Source organism: Martes martes (genome assembly GCF_963455335.1).
Source record: "Martes martes genome assembly, chromosome: 8".
NCBI lineage: Eukaryota > Metazoa > Chordata > Mammalia > Carnivora > Mustelidae > Martes > Martes martes.
Window position 1 is genome coordinate 15523978 of NC_137895.1, and position 23567 is coordinate 15547544.

Here is a 23567-nt window from a genome sequence, read left to right on the forward strand (position 1 = left end):
CTGGGTTCACCAGTGTCCTTTGGGAAACAGACCGTCCCAGACTTGTGAAGCCTGGTGTAGATTTCCTCCTTCCGCCTTCCTATCTGGGTTTCAGCTGGCCTTCAGCAGTTTTCTGTAGACCTGTCTTCTATGGAGTGGCCGCCTCATCTGCCTTTTTTTTTTTTTTTCCCCTTTTAAATGGGCTTGAAAGATAACTCAATCTGTTTGAAATGTATGCAAATTTTAGTAAAGGGGTAAAAGGAGAGATGGAGGATCTCTCCTATGAGTAAATTACAAGAAACTCTAATGATCTCTTTGGCAGCTCAAAGGCCTTTAAAAACTCCATCCTTGAACCGTTGTTTTGGCAGAGAAGGGATCTCTGGATAAATGACATTTTCCACCAATACATGTACTTTACCTATCCTTAGAAGGGGTGTTATGGTGAGATAATGGATGTGAAAACACTTTAAAAAAGCATGAACTCTGAAATATTGTTTGCCCCATGTATCTATAAAGAAACACACACAGATGGCTAAATTGAATCAACCCCAATGTTTTATTTAATTTAAAGTTTTAAAAGGCAGTGGTTAAGCACATTATCTACGTGTATATATGTATGCATGTATGTACGTACGAATGTGTACATACATGCATACATATACACAAGGAAACCGACCCCTTTCAGCTTTAGCCAAACTAGGCCCACTGTCTATTGCAGGATTCGTATTCTCCTTCTTCGTATGACCAATTCTAAAAGTAAAAATAAACAGCCTTAATCAGTTTAACAGTAACTATTTGTGTTTCTTTTTTTTAAATAAATAAAGTTACCATTAAACTGATCACATATGGTAGAAAGGTTGAACACACAAGCGCACACACAGTCCCCAATGTACAATCTGTGACCTATGAATGACCTATATGTACAAATGGGTGCCGCTGACCCCCTCCAGCCGAGCAGAGGCCACGGGAGAACTCCCAGCACGCCGGGAGTCCCCACCGCTCTGCTGGGTTGGAGGCGTGTGTCCCTGGCACCCCGAGTTAGACCTCAGAATGCATGCTCCCATGCAATGATACAGATGGGGGTTCAGTTCTCTGGTACTAGTGTTAAGGTACATAAGGAATAAATAGGCATCTGTAGCTGCCTCAGAACTAAACCATCATTTATAACCCTTTATAGGGAGAAATGTATTCTGAAGTTCTCGATAAGGGACCTACAAACTTTTAGAGTGTAATCAGTTCGCAGGCCTGGGGCTGTGTGTGTGTGTGTTTGTGTGTGCATTTCCACGTATTTGTACAAAACTGAAATGAAGAGTGGGACTAGGTTTATGGAGCAGCTGCTTGGCTTCCATGTAGTCAGTCCTGATCTAGCAAGTCACTTGCCTCAGCCCTTACGTGGAGGCTCGTTCTGCTTCTCCCGGGCCTCCGTCTGCTGGAGAGATTCGGAAGAGGCAGCTTTCACAGGCGAGAGGAAGGCCACGATTAAATCTTCCAAGAACCTTGGCGAGCGGAACGGCCGATTCAGCCAGGGCTGCTTTATCACATGAAGTCCTTCAGTTCCATCGTGCTGAAGCGGAGCTCCTCGCTGCCCGCGGTCAGCCCCTGCCGCTCCGGACGAATGCCTCGGTCTCGCGAAAACACAGGATCACCTCTCAGATATGCTGGATTCTCAATGAGTAAACCAGTTAATGTGTTTCTAGCCAAAGCAAGGGCATAAATGTTTTAGAGAAAAGACTCCCCTGGAGCTACAGAGAAAAGATGCTGATAAAAGCAATATTGAGTTGGGCAGGTGACGCTTTTAGTCTGTGTCAGAGCTGGTCTCTTCGATGACAGAGTACTGGTTGAGTGCTTCCTCCAAAGGCGTTATTGTCCCATCAGGTTTTAGTCCCATTGGTTTAAGCAACTCCTCTCTGGAAAAAGAGATAAAAGAGAGAAAAAAAAAGTATTCACCAGCATCACACACACACCCCTCCCCCCCCGCCCAAATCCACATCCTTTTAAAAAGAAAAGTCTTTAAAAACCAAAGTATTTTTCCTCAAGCTCTCTGTGTGTTTGTAACAGGAAAGATGAAAGGGGCATGGAAAGAAAAAGAGGGAGATAAAAGACTTCATTCACACAGGCCAAACCTACTAAGCCAATTAAAAGTATGAAAAGTCAAGGTCTAAATGGGCTCAGGACAAGGAGCAGGTCTCTTCTGTTTTTAATAATTAACTTTTTTTTTTTTTCCTTTTGTGGATTCATTGTTTTAGTGAAGTTGAAGCTGCCAAAATTTCATGGGTCCCAGTGGGCCCAGCGTACAATCAAGTGGCTGATTTGATCCGTATGGATTTCGTTCAGTGGAATAAATCTGTCAGATTTGGTTTTGCCTCTCCAGCCTCTAGGGATACGTAAGTACTTCTCAATTCAATCCAAGTCAACCGGCCTCCCCAACTTTCTCCCTCCCTTTGATTTCCTTCTCTCTCTCTCTCTTTCCTTCTTCTTTTCTTTTTTTTTTTTTTCTTTTTTAAACACCACTGCTTTTGTTTGTGGCAGTTTAATTACGGGATTGACAGCCATTTTAATCTCTTCAAAGCTCCCCAACTGCCTCTTTTCAGCTAATCCAATTACATCTACTCCACAAGTTACAGCCTCATCTAAAGATGATTAATTATTGATTAAGTCAATCAAAAAGCATTAGGAAAGATTTATTTAATCTTTTCATAGGCTCTTACTTATTACATGGAGATTATGGCAAATGTACCTGTTGAGTTGCTGACTCCAGTCCTCCTCCCACCCCCAAAATGTCAGTGGTGTACTTTAAGAGTAGCCTCAAAGAGGCACAGGAGCTGCTTAAAATTCATTTCTCAAGGAAATGGGCATCACCCCCCGAGAACACGTCTATAACCAGGGACCCGCATGGTGGCAGCTGTAATGCTGGCGGGATCTGGAGTGAAGGGGAACGATAAAACTGCTTTCCCTCTGCCTCCTTGCTGTTTTCCCCGAGGACAGCACAAAGAAGGGCTCCCTCCGGGAGGACCGGCCACACAGCAGTGTGAGGTTAGAGGCACCCCTGGGGAGGGGTAAGAACAGCTCAGTGGCCCCTGGATACGCCAACAGGAGCCTAAGCAAGCAGCTCTGGCGAGCACCAGAAGACTATGTGAGTCATGGGAGGGCTGCCGGGCTGTGTTGAGGCTCCTGAGTTATAAAGGAGGAGATGTGGCTCCTGGTCCAAGAAATGGGGTCAGAATCGTAGAACTTGAAAGGGCCTCAGAGATCATTTAGTCCAACACCCTTGTTTACTAAATGAGACTGAGTGACTTACCCAAGGTCACACACCTAGTGCCAAGCAGGGCCTGGTACACAGGTCTCCTGCATCCCAGGCTAGTGCTCTTTGCAGTGTACCACATCCGGATTAACTGCTCTAACTGCCCCGCAGGAGCACACTGAGTTCAGCGGTTCAGTGTCCGCTCAACACCTACATGCCAGAAGCTAGGTCGTACACGAGGCAGGGAAGGGAAGAATGGGCACAGTGGTCCTCGAGGAGCAGGTGAAACACAAATGAAAAATAACTCAGAACATAATGGGGTAAATGCTGTCACAGAATCATGAACAAAGAGCTGGCAGCTCCGAAGATGAAGCACAGACCGAACTGCCTGGGGAAGGGAGGGACGGCATCACGAAGGTACCCAATGCCGGGCAAAGGAGGCACAGAGCACTTGAGGCTAAGGAGACCGTGTAAAGGGCTCTGCATGGTCCCATCTACTTGTGTGTTTTGCATCACTTTTTGGGTTATGTCCATTTCGCTGTGCTCCCATGAAGCTGTGAAAGGGCCCAGTGTTTGCAGAGTGGTGAGGTTCAATGAAGGAGGGATAGGAGGGTAAGGCTCAAGGGTAGTCTGAGGTCTAGCAGGTAAGTGTCTTAAAGGTAAGAGTCAAGGTGAGGAGTTTGGGTTTTTCTCTGTAAGGGATGTCCCATCTGTTTTATAGGGCAGGGTCTCTGACAGCAATGTAGGAGGCGCACTGGACCAGGGAGAACCTGGTGGCAGAGAGACCAGTCATGAGGATGTCACCGTACAGTGTGTATGGGACAGGAGATGAGACAGTGGGCTGGGGCTGTGACCCACTGGCAGGGGAGAGGACCGGTGAAGGAGAGACGGGGGGTTCGGGGGTGGGTAGAATGTCCCTGTGGCCTCTGGCTCAGATGACCAAGAGGATGGTGATACAATTCACTGGAGCAAGAACACAGCAGATGAAGTAGATTTTGGTGGGGAGATGCGAACATCTCTCAGGACACGAAGAGCTTGAGGCCCTTGCCTGACAACTAGGTAGAAATGTTTTGTTGAAAGCTATAAACAACCCATTTCCATGAAAACTTCCCTCTAGCACTGATATAGACCCCTTACCTACATTTTTACAACATAGTTGCCTACTGCTAAGTGCTTGTGCTGAAGGATTTTGTGATACTAGACATTACTCACTAATGACGTAAAAGGACAAGGGGGTAACCTGCTGGGAATAAAACACCGATGCATAAGAAAGCTGAATGGTCTAAAGGGGCCTGTGGAAGAGGGTACAGTAAGATGGGGTAGGGAGTGAAGGGTCAGGGTAGATGGAAGAGGGGCCCTGGATGGGACTAGAGAATTCTATAGAGATCGCCATGAGACGCTGGGTGGATAGGCCCCCACCCCACCCCGCTACCAACACGACTCCACGTCTGTGATAACAGGACGATGCTGGGCTAGCTACCAGCTGTACAAAGTAGCTCTCACCTTCTCCAAACCTAGGGGAATATTTTCAATCAAGTCCACTGGTTTCATCCCTGCTCCAGTTTCATGATGGAAATAATTAAGAACATTACAGAAGTCCCATGGCCAAGTTATAGGAACTTGTCTATGGGATAAAGGGGCCCATACTTTAATTCTCACCTGTGAACTATTCTTCTCAAGCATTTATTTTTTGGGCCCTTTGTATTACCCTCTGAGGGCACCACAGGATGCCTGGACTTACGGAAACCTCTGTAGGAGAGGTATCAGTGATAACTGGTCCTATGACCATATGCAGTTGTGCAAGTGATATAAGATAACAATGTGATACACTGTACAAAAAAATATCTGGAGTCCGGATGTCTGTTTGGAACCTTGGCTCTTCACTTACCAGTTGTGTGATCTTGGGCAAGTCTGAGTCTCAGTTTTCCCATCTGTGAAATGGGGATAATGCTAATACTAGTTCTACCTACTTCCTAGTGATGATGTGAGGAGTAACCATAACAGAACCAGTGGTGGTAGCAATAAAAACAGTGATGTAGATCAAAGAGTTCTATGAACTGCAAATGAGTCCTAAATATTAGTTGTTGTTATTACTGTGGTACAGTGAAAGGCACATTACAGATTTTGGAGTCGGACAGACCTAGGTTCTAATCCTGGGTCCACCAGTCACTAACAGTGAGACCTAGAACTCTCTGAACTTCAATTTCCTTATCTGTAGAAATGGGATAGAAATACCCACCTCACTGAATTGTCATGAAGGCAAAAGGTCACTATATGTATAAACTGTAACGTAATGGCCGGAATGTAGGGGGAACCACAAGCTGCATTTCCTGTCTTTATGTGCTTATGGGAGGCTTCCCCAAGCCGGGTACCAGCACTCTGGGAGTAAGTGGGGGGGAAGAATATGCAGAGGCAAATAAAAGACATGGTCCCTGTCCTCAAGAAGCTTTTAGTCAGTTCAGAAGATAAAACACACACACATTAAACAATATTAAAAGAATTACAGAACAGCAGATCAACAAGCTCGAGATGATTAACAGGCAGAGCCCTGCTTTCCCTACCTTGACAGTTCATCAATATACTCTCATTGTAATTAAAACATGTTTAAAGGAAATTTCTTGCCCTGTTTGGGAGTGAAAGGGGAGACGATGTCTCACAGCTATGTGACTGTTTTTTTCTGCAGGACTCCAGGCTTGTCACATTCCCATCTCAACGTTTCTAATCTTCCCTCTTGTCATGCAACTAACAGCCCACAAATACCCAAATGAAATCTTTGGTATAGAGACTCACTCCTAAAAGGTCTGATGAATGACCTGGTTATACTAGACTGTTTCGCTGAACTTATTCACTGAGTAAGATGTTGTATCTAGATATCTAGATCAGCAAGATGTGGATGGAGAATGGGAAGCATTAATGAATACCACAGAAATGTTTTTCCACCATCATCTGGGTTATGTACATGTGGGAGGGACACAGGAGGAGGTGGGGATGCTGATCACAGGCTCCGTGCAGGAGATGGACTCAGGGCCAGACTGTAATGGCAGGGATGGACATGGATTCCTGGGGAGAAAGGCATCCTAGGAGCAGAAGAATTAGTCAAGCAAAGGCACGGAAGCAAGAGTTAGTTGTGTGCAGAGATTGGCAAGCAGGCTGGTTTGGCTGAGGTAAAGGAAAAAGAAAGCTCAAAACAGATTTGGGGTACAAAAGAGGATCTGAATGGAGACTTTGAAATCCTAGGTTGACAAGTCTGGATTATAGTTACAGAGGTGTTTTTGTCTTCTATTTCAAGGGCCCCACATCTAAGAATACTTATTAAAAATAATTCTCATTACAAAGTTTGAAAGCTATGAAACCATATTGCCCTGACATTAAAAAGAAAACGTTCTATGCTATAAGTATTCAATTTTCATACCCTTATGTGTCTAGCACAGCGCCTTGCCAATAGCGGGTCCTTCGTAAGTGTTTATGGACTAAACTCAGTTGCAGTTGATGTTATCTTGTACTTTTCACAGAAGGGGAAGATGTAGTATTTTATGGGACTCCTAATAAATAAACCATGATCATGAGAAAAGCTAGATCTTTGGGTAGAAAATTCATTTTCATCATCAAGATCTACAAAGTTAGGAAAGATAATAGCATTCTACAGGAAATTCTGCATAATGCTTTCCAGGGATTTCTTGTTCTCTGCTAGACCATGAGCAACTTGAAGGCAGAGTCCATGTCTTATCTGGCTGTGATTTGTACTATCTAGTACAGGCTGGGGGCACATAGTAAGTAAGTGCTCCGTAAATGCTTATTAAGAGGCTATAATACATGGGTCATGTCAAAAATGGAGAATGGTAGAGAACCATTTGTCAAGAATACTTATATTAATTACTTCCCTGATGAGTCTATGTCATTAGACATTCTGACAGTTCAGCAGAAGTCAGGCCCCCCTTGTACCACACAGCCTGGAATTCCCAACCACTAACTAGTGTAGACTCAGCTTCTTACATATGCGGCATCGGGAGGTCTAGATTCTAGTCTCAGATCTCCCTCTAACTTGCTGGGTGTCCTTGGGCAAGTCATTTCCTTCTCAGGGCTTGAGTCTACCCATCTATAAAATGAAGGGGTTGGACAAGATGATCCCCAAGATTCTATTCTAAGAATCAAAATATAGGCTACTAATTAATTTTCTTCCATTTAAAAAGCTGCTAGGTGTTTAAGACACTAAAACTCAATGCTGCTAAGCCTTTGTTTCTAATCAAGATATATATTCTAAGCCTAAGAGTCAAACACAGCATCCTACCTGTAACTGACCGACACCAAGATGAGAAATCCTTTCTGCAAAACTACTGGCAGATGATTAGAATGATTACAAAAGTAAATCAAAGCAATGGCAAGTGTTACAAGGAAGGATCTAAATTCAATCATGGCCCTCAATAAACAGACCATTTCATGAAGAGTTACTGGCCCTAAATATGAAGGTCACATCTAAAAAGGATGGCTAGGTGTCAGATAATATGTACATCATGGTTAAACGGAGATACTGTATATTGAAATGTGCATCAGGATTAAGATATTCACATAGCAACAACTCCTTCATACTTACCTTCAATGCTATACACAGGCCTTAACACAAGTTAAGACTGCCCTCGTTATCATCAAAAAGTACAGTGATGTCTACTGGATAAAGAGCCCATTCTAGGCACTGTGACAGTATCATGGCGGGCTTCTCATCTGATCAGGCATCTGGCCAGGGAAGAGATAAGCCTCCAAGAATGTTCAACTGGAACGAAACATCATTTAGAAATTTGATCTTACTAAACGATAAGGAACCATAATCTATAAGGGCTTGGCCAGGCACGAGGACATAGATAAAGCACGTCCAAGGGAGGAAACCCTATTTTGCCCCAGCCTAACCCTTGGGACTGCTAATAGAAACCAAAAAATACTTTCTTAGATTTGGGGGTGGGGTGGGAGATTATGGGATTTATACCATATTTAAGTTTTTCATTTCTTTTTCTTCCCCCAGAAATATTTTAACATTTTCCTGAGCCACCATTTCCCTGTAAGGATGGTCCTCTGCAATGCCTGGGCTTACATAATTTCTCAGAACCTTAAAGAAGGTTCCATTTCTTAGGGCTTCTGGTTCCTACATAAGTCTTTCCCCCAGAAATGACAGTGCAATATTGGGGCTCAGACACTAACATACCCAATCGCACACTATAGAATAGGCCAGATGTATATGTGTATAAAACACCTTACTTGACCTGGAAGCAAGAGAATACTCTTGCCCACAGCACATGTTTTTGTGCAATACAAACAAAGCATTCAATTCAAGTGTACTTGTTGAAAAACAGGACATAATTAAGCAGTTGGTAAAATGCATTCTTGTTTCCCACTTGCAGATCTCCCAAGAGTCCCTTCGAATTTACCTATACGAGTTTCAGCTTCCCGCTTGCCACTTAGCTTGATAACGACTCAAAAATCATTCCCTTGTTTTCAAGGGCTCTTCTTTCTTGTCTGCTCTGTGTACTACAGGGCAGTATTGACACATGGAATTAATGACAGGGTCTGTAATGAAACAACAGTCATGCAAACACCAGTCTGCTCTTTTGATAAAACAGCATGTTAGAGACCTATTCACCTCCCTCTAATTGAGTACTGCATAATAGTTCCGATCCTTTTATGTAATATATTTTGTTCTATGATTAGAAAAGAAGAAAGGGGGAAACCTGTGAGGCATTGCTTCCTTCAATCGCCCCCTGATTAATTCTCTGTTTCTAATGAGGGTGGCTGCTATTTAGGCAGGTTCTGTTACATACTTGTTTTGTTGACTTCTGTACAATGTATAACAAAACCCAAGACGGGATAATTGGGAACCATTTCTGTGGTACAGGGATTCCTGCTCTTAATGTAAGGTTGGCTTGGAAAAAAAGAACCCTGACATTTAAAATTAGCCATTTCATAGTTAATTCCTTTTCACATTTGAAAGATAGGATGAGAAACTGGTAAATAAAGAAAACATTTTTAATGAACACAGAGCTTTTCCAAAAATGCCTGCTAGATGGAGCCTGTGCTAGCCCAGAGAAAGCAGCTCTGTAATCTTTGCTCTAATTCCAAGTCTGAGAGTGCATCTTATTTCAAGATTTCAGCGTTCCTGCAACAGTCCATAATCCACCAAAGTACAGTGGACTGCCTAATAACTTGTTGATATGCTTACAAGTGTTTATAACCACTTTTTCTCTTAGAAAAATATTATAACTTTGGCCATTGCTTAACATGTTGAGTTACATGCTGGGCAAGAATGTCCTTTGGGCTTGGACCCTGATCCTTCAACTTTCGTGATTTTCCATCTAATGGCTTCCTAGTGCCGACTGGGTGTACTGATCTTTCACTAAGCCACTAACCCAGTACATCTGAAGGGGTATGGTGGCTTTTCCATAGCAAATTTGAGGTCTTTAGGCTGCCTCTTTCAAAATAATTCTGAAATCTTCCCTCAGACCACACCATTGTGCTTTGCGACTGGGTGCAATTAGGAAGGTAAATATGTCGCATATAAATATAATTTCCATGACAAATGAGTATGGCATAATGTCCACTACTTTGGACCACTTTCTACTTTACAAAGGTAATTAGGAGTTGCCTAAATAGTCCCAATGGAAAGCCTTTTTAGAGTTAGATTTTCTTAATGTGATTGTAGTAAGAATTTGTTAGAATACCTATAATCATTCTTTTTAAAATAACTAAAATAACTTACATTAACATAGAATCACAGCAATTTTACTGGTTTCCTTCATATAAAGGGGTGTGTGTGTGTGTGTGTGTGTGTGTGTGTTTGATATCAACTATTTATATTAGCACCTCACCTAATCTTTGAGAAAACCTCAACCATGGAATGAGAAAGCAGGAATACATGTCTTCCAAATCTTAATCCTCTTCTCAGGTAAATATGCTTACTATCTGTCTTTGTGCTTTGCATTTACTTAAAATTTAGACCATCTTATTTAAAATCAGACTGACAAATTTCTGAGAGCTGCTGCTCATTTTTCAAAATAACCTAAGTTCTACAGTCATAAGACTGAGAACTGAGTCCTGACTATGTCATTAATCGGGTGCCTGATTATGGGTCAGTCACTTAATGATTGGTCCCATTTATTCTTCAGTGAAACCCTCCTTGCCCTATCTAATTCAGAGGGCTGCTTCACTGATCATTGGAGATCATATATATGGAACTATTTTTTAAACTTGAAAGCACTAAATAAATATTAGTTTTTTATCCTCATTTCTGTTAGAAGATCACATGCAAAGCTTCTAAAAATTTGTTACCTACCTCACATTAAATAGCATGGTTAAAAAAATATGTAGAAAGAGATAAGGGACAGTGCTAAAGAATCAAATTTAGTTTTATCCTTAAGTGAAGATATTCTTTTTTCTTGGTAATTTCTCTACAGAATTTTTCTATCGTGTTGTCCAAATTAGCAAAATAAATATTAATAAGAGGTCAGCATGCCAACTGACACTGCTGAATGAAGCAGGAGAAACAGGAGTTCTTACATGCTTTCCCCAATTAGAAAGACTTAAAAGTTGAAGGAGTAACTGAGAGCACAAACAGCCAGGGACATTCTCACGTGATGTTTCTCTAATAGATAGAAGCTGTTTCAGCTAGTGCTTAAACCAAGAGCTCAAAGTAGTCATTCCTACTACTGAGGTTAAAGGACAATGATTACCAACAGGCAGTACAAAGGTCACATGAAATCCTACCTGGAGGTGCCTAGCCAGTGGAAGGGCCCTCTATAACCTAAAGATACATAATATCAAGTTTCTCAAATGAATGTTTCCTTGCCACTTTAAGGGTCTATTAATTTAACTGGGTCCAAGTTCCCTTAATAGAACTTTCAGGCAACCTTACAGTGTATTTTAATGATGAAGAATAGTGCTGCCACATGTAAATATAATGAAAGCTACAAATGCAAGCCATATATGTAGTTTTAACTGTAGCCACATTGAAAAAGATAGGTAAAATTGATTTTCATATATTTTGCTAACACAGTATATCAAAAATATCATTTCAACATAAAATCCATATTAAACAATTGAGATATTTTACATTTCTCTTTTTATACTGAGTTTTTGAAAGCCTGAGTTTTTAACCCTACTGGACATCCCAATTCAGACTAACCACATTTCAAGTGCTTAGTACTCCTATAAGGCTTGTGGTTACTATATTGGACAGCACAGATCTAAAAGATTTTCTGGTATACACAATTAAGATCTTTACATTTTTGTACCTACGATATATCTCACAATGCTTTAAAAGTAGGATGTTTTGGAAACATACCTGAAAAACATGTCCTTGACTAACTTATCATAAAGGTGGGTATAATCACAATTGTTGATATTTTTGTAAGCAGAGTAACTTATTCATAGGGAAAAAAATTAGATACTACTTTTCAGTTAGCCCATCCCAGCTTTAATAAGTCCAAAAATAATCTCTGGATTAAAGAGAACTATTCCCGTATTTGGAACCTACATTTATTAAGAAAGCCATGTCCCAAATACTGCACGATGGCTAGCAAATAAATATATATATATATATATATAAATAAAATATATAAGAAAGAAATGGGAAAACAATTATTTAAATTTTAGATTCTGATAGAATATGTAAGCAAAATGGCAATGCACCTTGTTAAATGTGACCGTGGCGGGGTGGGGGGATGGCAATAGATTAATCAGTGCCTGGGTCCAATTAAGGAAGTGAAGGGGACTAGAAAAGTCAAAACAAAACTGAAACTTGAAATATTATTTCCTTTGGTTAGTTTAAGCTTAAGCCAATCAATCCTCTCTCCCTTCTTCTGGAGGAGGCTGTGTTATTGTACACGAGCTATATGCTGTAGCTAAGGTGAACGCAATTGTATTAGCCGCACTGGACTTGCTTAACCACACAGTCCCCATTCTAATCTCCCACTTAAGTCGCGGGGGCTTTTTTTTTTTTTTTCCAATTCAAAGAAGGAAAGAGGAGGTGGAGAGGAAGGCAGATTTCATCCCCCTTTTCACCTCTGCTCTCATATAGAAAGCTTCATTTAACATTTTTAATGTCATGCCTCAGGACTTAATGTTTATGATATATATTATAGTGATCACTTTAAAGAAATTATGTACCCCAGTATTTAAATGAGTCAGTCATGGGCCAATGTACCTTTATGGAATTCCTTTCCAGTCCTGAATTTTATCATATCTGGCCAAGAAATGGAATTGACAAAGGTGTTAAACCATGTAGGCTATTTTATAGAGCAAAAAACTGGCCTACAGATTTGGGGATCAGCTGTGCTCATTATTTCATCATCACACACTAGGGGAACCACAGGGTACAAGGCACTGTACTAGCTAGACATGATGGGATTTATAGGGTTCAGATTATTTTCAAACTCTTAAGACCTCCAGGTCCACTGCCAATCCCCTTACCTACATCTGTCACAAATACAATCCTTACACACACACACACACACACACACACACGGAATACTACTGAGTCAGTTGGTATTCAATGGGAAGAAAATGTTTGAGCATGAATTTCTCTGGTGTCCTTGGAAATATAGCTAAGATAAAGCTGCCAAGGTGGTGAGCTCCTTGCAGTGGTCTCTGTGTCCAGCATGGAGGCAAAGTGGAAATGTAACTTTAATTTTTGCATTGGTGGTTTTGTAGTTTTGGTAGTGGGTGACATCTATACCCTACACCAGGCTCAGTAACAGTACTTGGCATGACCAACCTTAGTCATCACTTTGGTAAGTGCTTTGGCACGGGCCACTGTTGCTAACCACCATCCTGGTGCAGGTCCTTCACATCTGCTCTCCTATGGATGGAAAAAAGGAAGTGTCTAGTGTCCATTCATTGGCCACGTCACCTCCAACCTAGCCTTTACTCACATGCCTTTCTATTCAGGCCCAGGAGAAAATGATTTCATTTTTGAGAAGAAAAGTTAATCAGACAAAGCTACAGTACACTCTTAGCACAATAAAGACTTGGTGGGATGAAGAACATCCTCAGAGTGACAGTTGAGGGAACTAACTGGTAGCACAATGCTGAAGAGGATGATTAGGAAGTGTTCTGGCAAACACTGACTCTAACAGACAGACACAGTAGCACAGTGGACAAAGCAAAGATCTTGAGTTCTGGAAAATGAAGTTCCTAGTCTCACTTTGGTATGAAGCTAGAAAGAGAATGTATGTGGAAGTGTTTTGTAAACTGTTAAAAGGAAATGGATTATCATGGCATTAGCTTGGAAATATTTGGGGCAATTCTTTGGGTCTTCCCCCAATTAGAAATCTGATAACAGATTATATTAATCAAATAATGATAAAACAACCTGAGCTTTTTGGAAGAAAGATGCAGTATGTGAATACCAAAGGTTTTTCTTATCGACAAGAGTAGATTTCCCTCTACTTGGAATGAATGGTCATTTCTCCACATATCTGTTAAATACCTTTTAAGCTTCAAGAATCAGCACAAATGCTATCTTCCTTGTGAAATCGTCCCTGATTCATCCAGACAGAATGAACTGCTCCTTTTCCTGGGTGTTTACAGTTCAACATAGACCTTATTTGTCATCATTTTCCATCTACCTTGTATTTTAGAACAGATTACAGCCATTTCCTTCACTAGAATGTGAGTTCTAGGCGGAGCCTGTCACATTCTCTGAATCTCCCTCATCTTCCTAGCACAGTGCCTTGCACAGAGTAGCTGCTTAATAAATGTTCCCTGAATTCTACTTTGGCTCTATGCCATATCTTCTACCTAAAAAAAAACCAAAAACCAAAAATCAACAGTGAAAAGAGAGAAGAAACTTAAGACAAACATATAAGACGCATAAAGAATGGCTTCATTCTTTGCATTCCTGCTTTGGAATGCCCACTGCTGATCTCTGTACAGTTTTGTCATTGATTATTAGTGAGAGCAAATGTTAGAAAGCACACACACAAAGGCAGACAATGTAAAAAACCCACCACACGTCATGCAAAATATCAGTGATGTAGGACTATTTTTTAAGTTGCCTTTCGCTTCCATTTTAATGGCAAAATTGGTACTATCAAAGCCAACACAAGACATACTTGCTCTTTTTTATACATGTGAAATCAGTATCACCTTCAGATTGAGTTGGGCATCTGCTGGGTGTTTCTGGGTGAGTACACATCTTCTTTGAGGCATAGTTTAAATCAAGTGGAAGCTTGGATATTTCAAACTTGACATTTATGTATTTATTTGTTGGCAGCTTCTAGAATATGTGGATTCCCTTGGGATTAAAAGGAGAAGGACCTAGCACCGTTTTCTGTCCCTTGTACAGGGATGTCTTATGAAATGATCATCTCTTTCAGTAAGTCAAGTACTTGGGTTATACTGTATTATTTTAGGCAGTCTTTTCCCCATCTCCCACTTTCCTAGTTTGGAGTTTACTCACTCAGGGTATACAGGCGGTTGAACAACATCTGTGTTCTCTTAAGGACTCATATTATTGGAGTGAAATTTATGAAACTTGCTTACTGTCCTAACCCACTGATGGGCTCCACATAGGTCCTCATTAACACTTCCCTCTCCAGCTTCTACTAGATGGATTCTGTTGGTTCTCATCCTAACTTTTGTACTTATAGCACTGTTTCATTAGCTACATCAGATCCTTTCAGAAGTAGCCAAGCAAAAATCTCATGTTTATATATTCATTCAGAGCGTGTTATTTTGCTTCCTGTAGGTTTGCCTACAGTATCTTCTCTGATTCTAATTCCTTTGTTAAAGGAACATGTCAGTTCTATATAAAGGTATGGAGAATGTCATTTGCAAACAAAGGTTGTGAGCATAGTTAGCTGTAGATTCTAACCTCTTTGGGAAAGGATGGAAATTTAAAAGGACTAGCTGGAAGATACTGAATTCTAGTCATACTAGCTTTGTAGATGTGATCTAGATGATGAAGTTGTTTATTTCTATATAACTACTGCCACATTACCAGCATCATCAGACTCTGCAGTTCTCCCATATGTCACATTCCCCATGTCAGTCAGCCTCCTGCTCTGCCTTAACCTCTACTAGTTTCTTTGTTACACCTTCTGGCTTTCCCTGGATTCCAGATGCTACTTCTTCTGACTGAGGGGTACTAGCCTTTACATATAGTTGCTGTGAAAAAGGAGATGATCAGAAGAAATACACCTTTAAGTGGCAGCTGCCACTGACACACAGAAGCACTCACTCAAGATGGCTTAAAGGAGACAGTGACTCAATGTATGACTAGAAAATAGAGCAATTCAGGCAAGTGTGAAAGGAATTAATATTTTCCAGTATTCCTCAAAGATGACTAGTTGCTGATTAGTATATATTTGACTTAAGAATTTTCAAGACTGGCTATTTTGGGAAGGGAAGGCGGTGTGAAGCAAGAAGGGAAGGGGTGATTGTCTTTAGAACCCCTAATTAATGTAAGCACTTGCTTTCAGAAAACCCTTAATTTGAGCTATTCCTTTTCACTTTTTCCTGTTGGGTGCATGACATTTTAGAATTCTTGGTTTCAGCAGCAACCCAAAAAGACAGAATTGCTAACTTGCACATCAAAAATGAGGGGGGAAAAAGCGTAATGATTTGGAACAAAAACCAAAACAGACTAAAACAAAAAATACAAGAAGCAGCAAAATCATTGAACCTAACTCATCGCATCTTTTTGAAGACAGGGAGGTTAGTTGGTTAAATATCACAATGATATAGTAGTTACTGTCCTAGCTCTGAGAGTTTAAATGTTTAAGAATGCACATCCAGAAGCGGCACATGTAGAAAAACCATGGTAGCCAAGAGAGATCTGAACTACTGCTGCCCAGGCCACCCTGTTCCAATTAACATGGATTTCCAGAGTTGCTGTTCCATGATAACTCTCAGTAAGAGAGACAAAGAAATAGAACATTTTTAGAAACCAAGCAGAAAATGGATGGGAATACAATACCTGGAAAGTTTATCAAGCATGTTGACAAGTTTCATGGCTTCATATTCTTTTTGTTCTTCTGTCATTTCATCTATGGGGTTTGGCATTGGTTCCTCTAAATGACCAGTGATAAGATTAATGCTACAAAAAGAAGAAAAAGTTATGCTGTATGTTTTAAAATTATGCTCTTTCTATACTTTCTGGTCCAAGTTGTAAGTTACAATAAGAAAGAGTATAATAGCCAAAAATGGGCAATAATAGCAATTTTGTAGTATAGAACTACTACAGGAATTTTTAAAAATTTACTTTTTCTATTAATTTGCTTTGGGAAATGGGTGGTAGTTTTACTTAAAAAAACAAAAACAAAACAAAAACAAAAACCAATAGCTGACTTGCCAACTTTTTGTTTTTCTAAAGGCATGGCTGCTTTTAAAAAATGTGAAATTTGATTGGTGCCGTTAGGATAAATATCCTTGGATGCATAGTTTATTAATATAAGGGGACAAATGATTTCAGAGTAGGAGAAATCCATTTTGTGATACAGCATAAAACAAATGTGTCAAAAAAAAAACTGGAAAAATGATGGTAGAGAGGCTGAAATCTGAAAATGAAAGCATGCCGATTTATCATCTCAGGAAATTAGTCCATTAGTGAGACCACAGAAGGCAGTGAGTGTTCAAATAATAAAAGATAAAGCAGAAGAACAATTTTAATTAGATTTGATATGACCTAGATTTAAAAGAAAAAAGAATGAAATCTAACCTACCAAGAGATAGGTATATACCATTTGACTTTCTAGAAATAATAAAGTACTTAAAATGTGTATGTCCCATAAACTTTGTATGAAGTTCTAATACCAAACAAGCTACTCTCTTAGGTGAAAGCCACACTTTTTTTTTTTTTTTTTAAAGGAGATAAAAGAAAATTCTTCAATGGCTGCTAAGTTATCTATAATTTAAACATCTTTCTGGAAAAGCAGACAAGAGGTTACGGCATTTTGTTCAGCCAAGTATGGACAATTTGCAGGGATATTTCATTCAATCATTAAAAACAAAGAGCAAATTGCTAATAAATTGCTTTCTAGGGTCTACAAACACAAATGCTTTCAGTGGCCAGGTCTGCAGGATAAGCAAATGAGTGAACTGGTCAGCTATAAACAGTGTGGAGTGTGGGGGACTGGGGTAAACTTGAGGACAGTGCCAGTCTAAAGAGGCAGGAGGTACGATCCTGTGGGCCAAAACAAAGACCTTGTGATCAATTAGGTCCTCTGGAAGCTAGCTTGCAAGCCCTGCTTTAGACTTTGACTTGGGCAGGTTAACTCTCTTTACTGACCAGGGATTTCTCATTTGAATAGTAAAAGGGCTAGGTCACTAGGTACTATTATCTATTACTAAAAGATCTCCTTTTGTTTTTCTACATTCCTCAGAGGGCACATGATATTCAGATTCTTGTGGAAGGACTTGTGCTCAGCATCCTCAAAAACCAGATCTAAAACATCTGTTTTAACAGTCTTGCTTAAGACCTACACCTACAGCTATGATTAAAAAACTTTTTTTTCCCTTCAGAGCAATGGATCCACCACCAGTCTCTGCCTTTTTTTGGAAACAAATGAAATCTACACAGAAAGCCCATATATAAAATAGACAAAGTGGAACTACTCAAGCAAAAGAGGGGATGGGGTGGCCAAGCAGAGTGGAGGCCTAAAGCCTCTCCTGTTTGTCTATACTTACTTGTTTCCTTTTAAGTTTGCCCCTGAGGCACTTTTAGGAACTCTGGGACATAGTTTGAAAACTCCTAGGCTTGTCAGTCATTCTCAGCTTTGGCTGCACATTAGGATCACTTGGTAAACTTTAAAGAAAAGGCTTAGGCCTCTACTGAGAGCAACTAAATCTATGTATTTTATTTTCCTGGTGATTCTGATACACAATGAGGTTAAAAACCACACAGGGCTAGAGTGCCAACTTTCAGACACTTAACTGTGTGCTACTATTCCCTCTTTTTTTTTTTTTAAGGTGCTCAGAAGAGAAAAAGGCCTCTAGTTAGTGGTCATTAAAAAAAACAAAACACTGAAATGGGGTCATCAGAGTCCCCAAAAGTCAAGAACAAAGGGGACCCAGACAAGGCTTCAGAGAACTACAGCGTTTTTAAGATGTATCCAGATGCCACACTAAAAATGTAACTCCACCACCCATCTATTATTTGCTTAGGCTTGTAACAATAGAATGTTTTCACTGGTTTCTTTTCTGCCACATGCTAAATTAGAAAACAACGAGTCTTATAAATAAATTAGTAAAAGTACTTATTATAGCATATACTACTTCCCAAGCAGACAAAGGAAATCAGGCATTAGAAGGAAGTACAACGGAATTAACTATGTAAAGTTAATGGAAAAAGTACAATGGATTAACTATGTAAAACACATTCGATTTGTCTCTAGAGAGAAGGCTCCTCTTCTCAAGTTCAATGGAGGGGTGCCTTAAGAAATCAGATCCCCAGACTGCTGTATTCTATAATGACATTAGCACAAGCCATCATTTGCCTCGAGGGTAAAACGTGTCAGGAGGATGCACTGGTAAGCTCTGTTGTATCCACAATGTAAAGTCAGGACATGAATTCCTGAATCAGGGCACATTTGATTCTTTTTTTGGTTCTTTTAAGGGCTTAATAGAAATGACATCCATTTTCCACAAGCTGACCTCAAGTCCTCTGCTGCTAAAATGATTTAATGGCTTGCTCTGAAATTAGCTACTAAAGTCACAAAATCCTTTGCTCAAGGAGCATAAAAGCAATAGGCAGAAATTCATTCTTACAGAGTAAGCATTTATCATCCTCTACTGAAGCAATACCCCCCAACCCCAGTACAAAGGAGAATGTACGCAATATCACAGAAAACACAAGTTAGGGCACCAAACTGTACCACTCTCATAGGAAAAATGCCAATGTGCTTGGGGTCAGGAGGCAGACTTGGACATTGTCTCCCCTCCTGCTCCCCACTTCAAACAAGACTCCTTTGGTTTCCCTTCCCAGAGAGGAAAACAAATAGTCACTGTAACAATGATGTGAGGTTTCATAAAAGAGATTATTTTCAGTTGAACATCCACTTGCTACCTTTATAGAACCTCAGATAATATAGTCTAAGACAATTTTGTAGGTTTCAGGATCTTGATACTGAAATTCTGGGGTTAGTTTTATCTTGTTCTAAGACTAAGAAGATGTTTAAAGTACACTAATTATGGCGGATACTATACTGGGTAATTTTCTCACCCTGTCTGCTCCCCTACCCCATCTTTCCAGCATTCCAATTCTGTGATTATATACGTCTTCCAGTTAGATGACAAGAATTATTTAAACTCATTTGTAGTATCACCGAACATTTTGTATTATATAAGGTCATTATATGAACTGACCACAGTTATGGACCTGGTGATGAAGGGATTAAGACATAAAAAGGTATGGGCCTATGAATATATATGCAAAAGCTGAAATATATTTCAAGACTTTTGCTTTTCAGATTGTTGCTACACTTGGCCAACATCAACAGTACTAGGTCACTTAACAAAAAAGCTATTAAAATTTCCCTGAGCTATATTAAAGTTAACTTCAGTCTCTAAAAAGTAGGGATTATATTTTACTCAAAGCATTCTGGTTAAAGGAGGGGCTGGGAGGGCAAATCTCTACAGGGGCTAAGCAGGTAAGAATGAAAAGGATCCACTGTTAAACCAGAGGAGCTTATGCCTGGTATGATGGGGACTACCGGCACTCAGCTCCATCAGCCAGTTGTCTGCCATGTGAAAATGCAGGCTTAATGTTATTAGAACTTATTGAAAAGAAGTCAGAAATCCAAATTTGCATCTGAAATGTCTGAATTCTAAATGTTGGCAACTAATTAAGAAGTACTATGTAAAACAGAAAATAAAAACACAGAACTAAATAACCAACGATGTGACACAAGAACTAAATAACCAATGATCCAACAAGCCAAGCAGCAGCTAACTGTGGGCTAAGTCGAGCCTCTGGGTGGACAATCTGCAACCTCTGAAAATAGAGGGATCAGGGTTTTCAGGAAAAGGCACTTGTGAGCCCAGAACCAGGATAGGGGGAGGTGGGGTGGAAAAGCCTATGCAAATAAAGCTAGAAATGTCTTTCCAGGAAAAACTCCCCAGAATACTTGATCCCCAACAAAACAATAAAAAGAACAGTAGAAAGTTACTATATCCTTGTCATTTACGTCAAGAAATATTAAAAATAAAGGTTTTTTTGGGGGGTACATCTTCAATATATGGTGACAATTACAAAGAGACTTAAAGCAACAAAACAAAATCTTGATGAAGAAAAAAAGTCTCTTGTCTCATGCTGGAGAAATTACATAGTCGCTGCCACAGCTACTCCTAAGAGAAATACACCTGAGAAGGAAACACCCGAGTTGCTTTTGCAATGATTTTAAGCTTCTGTATGTGATTATGAACTAGTGTAGGGGATGAAGAGTCTAAGCAGGTGTCCTAGAGTTCTGCCTACCTTGGCCATCCCCTCCTCTTTCCCTCCATTTAGCAGCCCTTTAAAGATTCTCTCTGTACTCCTAGGTTCCTATACACCCAGCCTGACAGCCACTCGTCTAAAATGAGCCAAATGTCATTAGGTCCCCATCTTTCGATTGCTGTTTGGAATGATGTACAAAACCACATTAGTCAGTTATACCAAACCCACCTATATAGGCAAGGGGCCTCCATGCTCAGAGGTACAAAAGAAACTGGTATAAAAGTTAGAATTTAGAAATTTTTCTCTTTGATACAGGACCAAAGTTTATCTGAAAACTTTAAACAAGCATCACTTAGATTTACACCAAAAACCTGTGTGGCATGTAACTTGATTCTGTAAGTATATTTCTGCTAATTGCAGAAAGCCATTTCCAGTCCATTAAATACACTTACTTTGACACAAAAAAGATTGTTGTGAAATTAATGGTCTCCCATAGCCTGAATGTAAGCTCCACACAATTGTTGGTTTCAGATTCCACTAAAGGATTATAGGTTACCTTGGTGCATCAATCAGAATCCACTTACATTTTTGACAACGGGACTAGGGCCAACTGGATAAAGGGTAATTTCTCTGCTTCTGCCAATACTAGCAACCGTTGTGAATAAATGCATCATAAGAAAAGCATACTGTGATCTTGCGAACACTGATGGTGAAGGGTAATGAGAGAGTAGGGGAAAAAGCAATTCTTTCAGGGCTGAGTTTATAAGCTTGACTAGATTGGTAAAGAATTTTTGTAATTTTTAGGGAAAAAGTTCTTCGAGTGTTATAGATCACTCCCCAGAGCACAAAGAGTTCTCTTGCTTGTAAAGTACTTTGTTTCCCACTACTTCCCCAAGGACCATTTGAATAAGCATTTCATTTTTTTAAAGTAGGCTCCACACCCAACATGGGGCTTGAACTCACAACCCTGAGATCAAGAGTCGCATGCTCCAACAACTGAGCCAGCCAGACACCCCATGAATAAGTATTTTAAATTAACAAATATCCCACTAGTGTTTCACCTGAAAGAGGGAAGATGTAAGAAAAAAACAGATGCAAATATATCTGAAGGGGAAAGATGTAATGCTGTGTGAGAAACACATATTTATATTTGTCATTAGCAATATTTAAGAAACAACAAGATTTCACAATGGTGACTATGCTGATGACATTAACACACCATTCCTATGAACAATATAGGCCAGGTCCAAAGCTGATGAAAATTCCAACTAGGGATGTCATAAGGTCTAAGTATAGAAACTTCCTAGCCAAGACTTTAACAATACCAAACATCATGGTCCTCGATGTGAACAATAAGTGCTCTCCTGAAATCTAACATCACTTTCATAATCTAACACATTTCTATTTCCCATTCTATTAGGAGAGACCCAATGTTCTTATATTTTCTCCAAGCAATTTCTTGTTATAGTAGCATTCCGGTGCTTATAAGATATGTGATCATTACCACTGGTAGGAGTCATCTGTCAAGCAAAATCAACAATGCACACCAAGATATAAGGACATCAACCACCCATGAGTATTTAAGAGTTGTTTTTTTTTTTGAAATCTTGGTTGATGTGTCCACATAACTTGGGACACAATGAATGCCTAAAGTAATTTCTACTTTCATTTAAAAATATGAAGGTATACCTCAAGTGGTATTCTTTAATGTCTCAAATGGAGGGAGAGAAAATACTAAACTGATGAAAATATAGTTTATGAAATAGAATAGTTAAGAGCTAGCAAAACTAATTAGAATGATGACTTCTATAATTAGGGAAAGGTTAAAGTACGATTCCTCTATCTAAGCTTCAATTAGATGACAGAGCTGCCGATTTATAGCATCTAAATGGTGGCAGTCTTAAGAATGTATTGCTTAGAGTCACTGCTAGCTTTTTTTCCCCAAAAGTCTTTTTTTTCTAGGACACACTCTACAAGATCCTGCTGAGGCTGAACTGGAAATACTAAAAGTAATGCTATTTACCCAGGCCCGATTTGCCAAGGAATGCAGGCCAAATAAGTCTTGTCTAATTAGGAAATGATCTTTGCTTTTACCTTCTGATAACCTAGTACTTTCATGTTAACAGGGCACAATTTATCCTTTAAAAAAAAAAAGCCCAATTCTGAAGATAATGATTTTCTGTCCTTCATCAACTACCACATGTTCCTCACTACATTCTAGAAACTGTCAGTAGAAAAACTGGCATGTCAACATCATTGGTAATGCCAAAAGGAAAGGGCATACCCTTTTAACATTTAGTAATGGAAACAAGAAAATAGAGCTCATATAACTTCTAATAAGTGGAACTAAGAAATTTACCTGGGATATAGGGGGTTAAGAAGGGGACGAAAAGGATGGGGAGGAAACAGAAGGAAGTAGAGGTGGTCTGTTTTGGGATAAGAGAAGAATTAGTGTCTTTGATTTCTAAGCACTGATTCAGGGAAGATTTGATAAGAGTCTCTGGTTTGCCTCAGTGCAATAACACATTTGTTAAAAGATTATTACCCAAGTGTTGGATTGAAATTTACTGTGGAGCTACACTTCTTTCCATTTGCTAATAAGGTACTCATAATGGCTTTTATGCAAGAGGGAAGATCAGAATTCATGGAACGTATGTTTAGATTTCTGAGAAAAACTGAAGCATTAAATAACCAAATTAAATAGATGGTCTTAGTTATACCCTATAAAATCTCAACCTTATGGAAAAGAAAGCAAAGAGTGAGCAATAATACTTTTTAAGTACATGATGGCATATATCTAAAAATACCATCTCTCCAGATACTTCGGAGAGGGTCATGAGCATGCAGCAGAATATTTCTTGCAATATTATCCTTCCTCAATCACTTGAAGTCACTCTTTAAGCCACTAGCTATGAAACTGCCTCTAAAAACACT

The 23567-nt window shown here is 39.7% G+C and overlaps 1 protein-coding gene across 3 annotated transcripts in view; it reads right to left on the reverse strand.

Moving 5' to 3' along the window:
• Positions 1-513: 513 nt before the first annotated feature.
• RIC8B (RIC8 guanine nucleotide exchange factor B) overlaps positions 514-23567 on the reverse strand; it is a 97683-nt gene continuing 74629 nt past the window's right edge. Inside the window, exons 9-10 of one of the 3 annotated variants that reach the window (XM_080810747.1) lie at positions 16179-16298; positions 514-1886 (exon numbers count right to left, since the gene is read on the reverse strand). In XM_080810747.1, the coding sequence (XP_080666873.1) occupies positions 1775-1886; positions 16179-16298 (232 nt within the window). In that variant the 3' untranslated portion in view covers positions 514-1774. Of the gene's footprint in view, positions 1887-12203; positions 13059-16178; positions 16299-23567 lie in introns of those variants that run through there. The other 2 variants (XM_080810748.1, XM_080810749.1) reach the window with 2 other exon arrangements.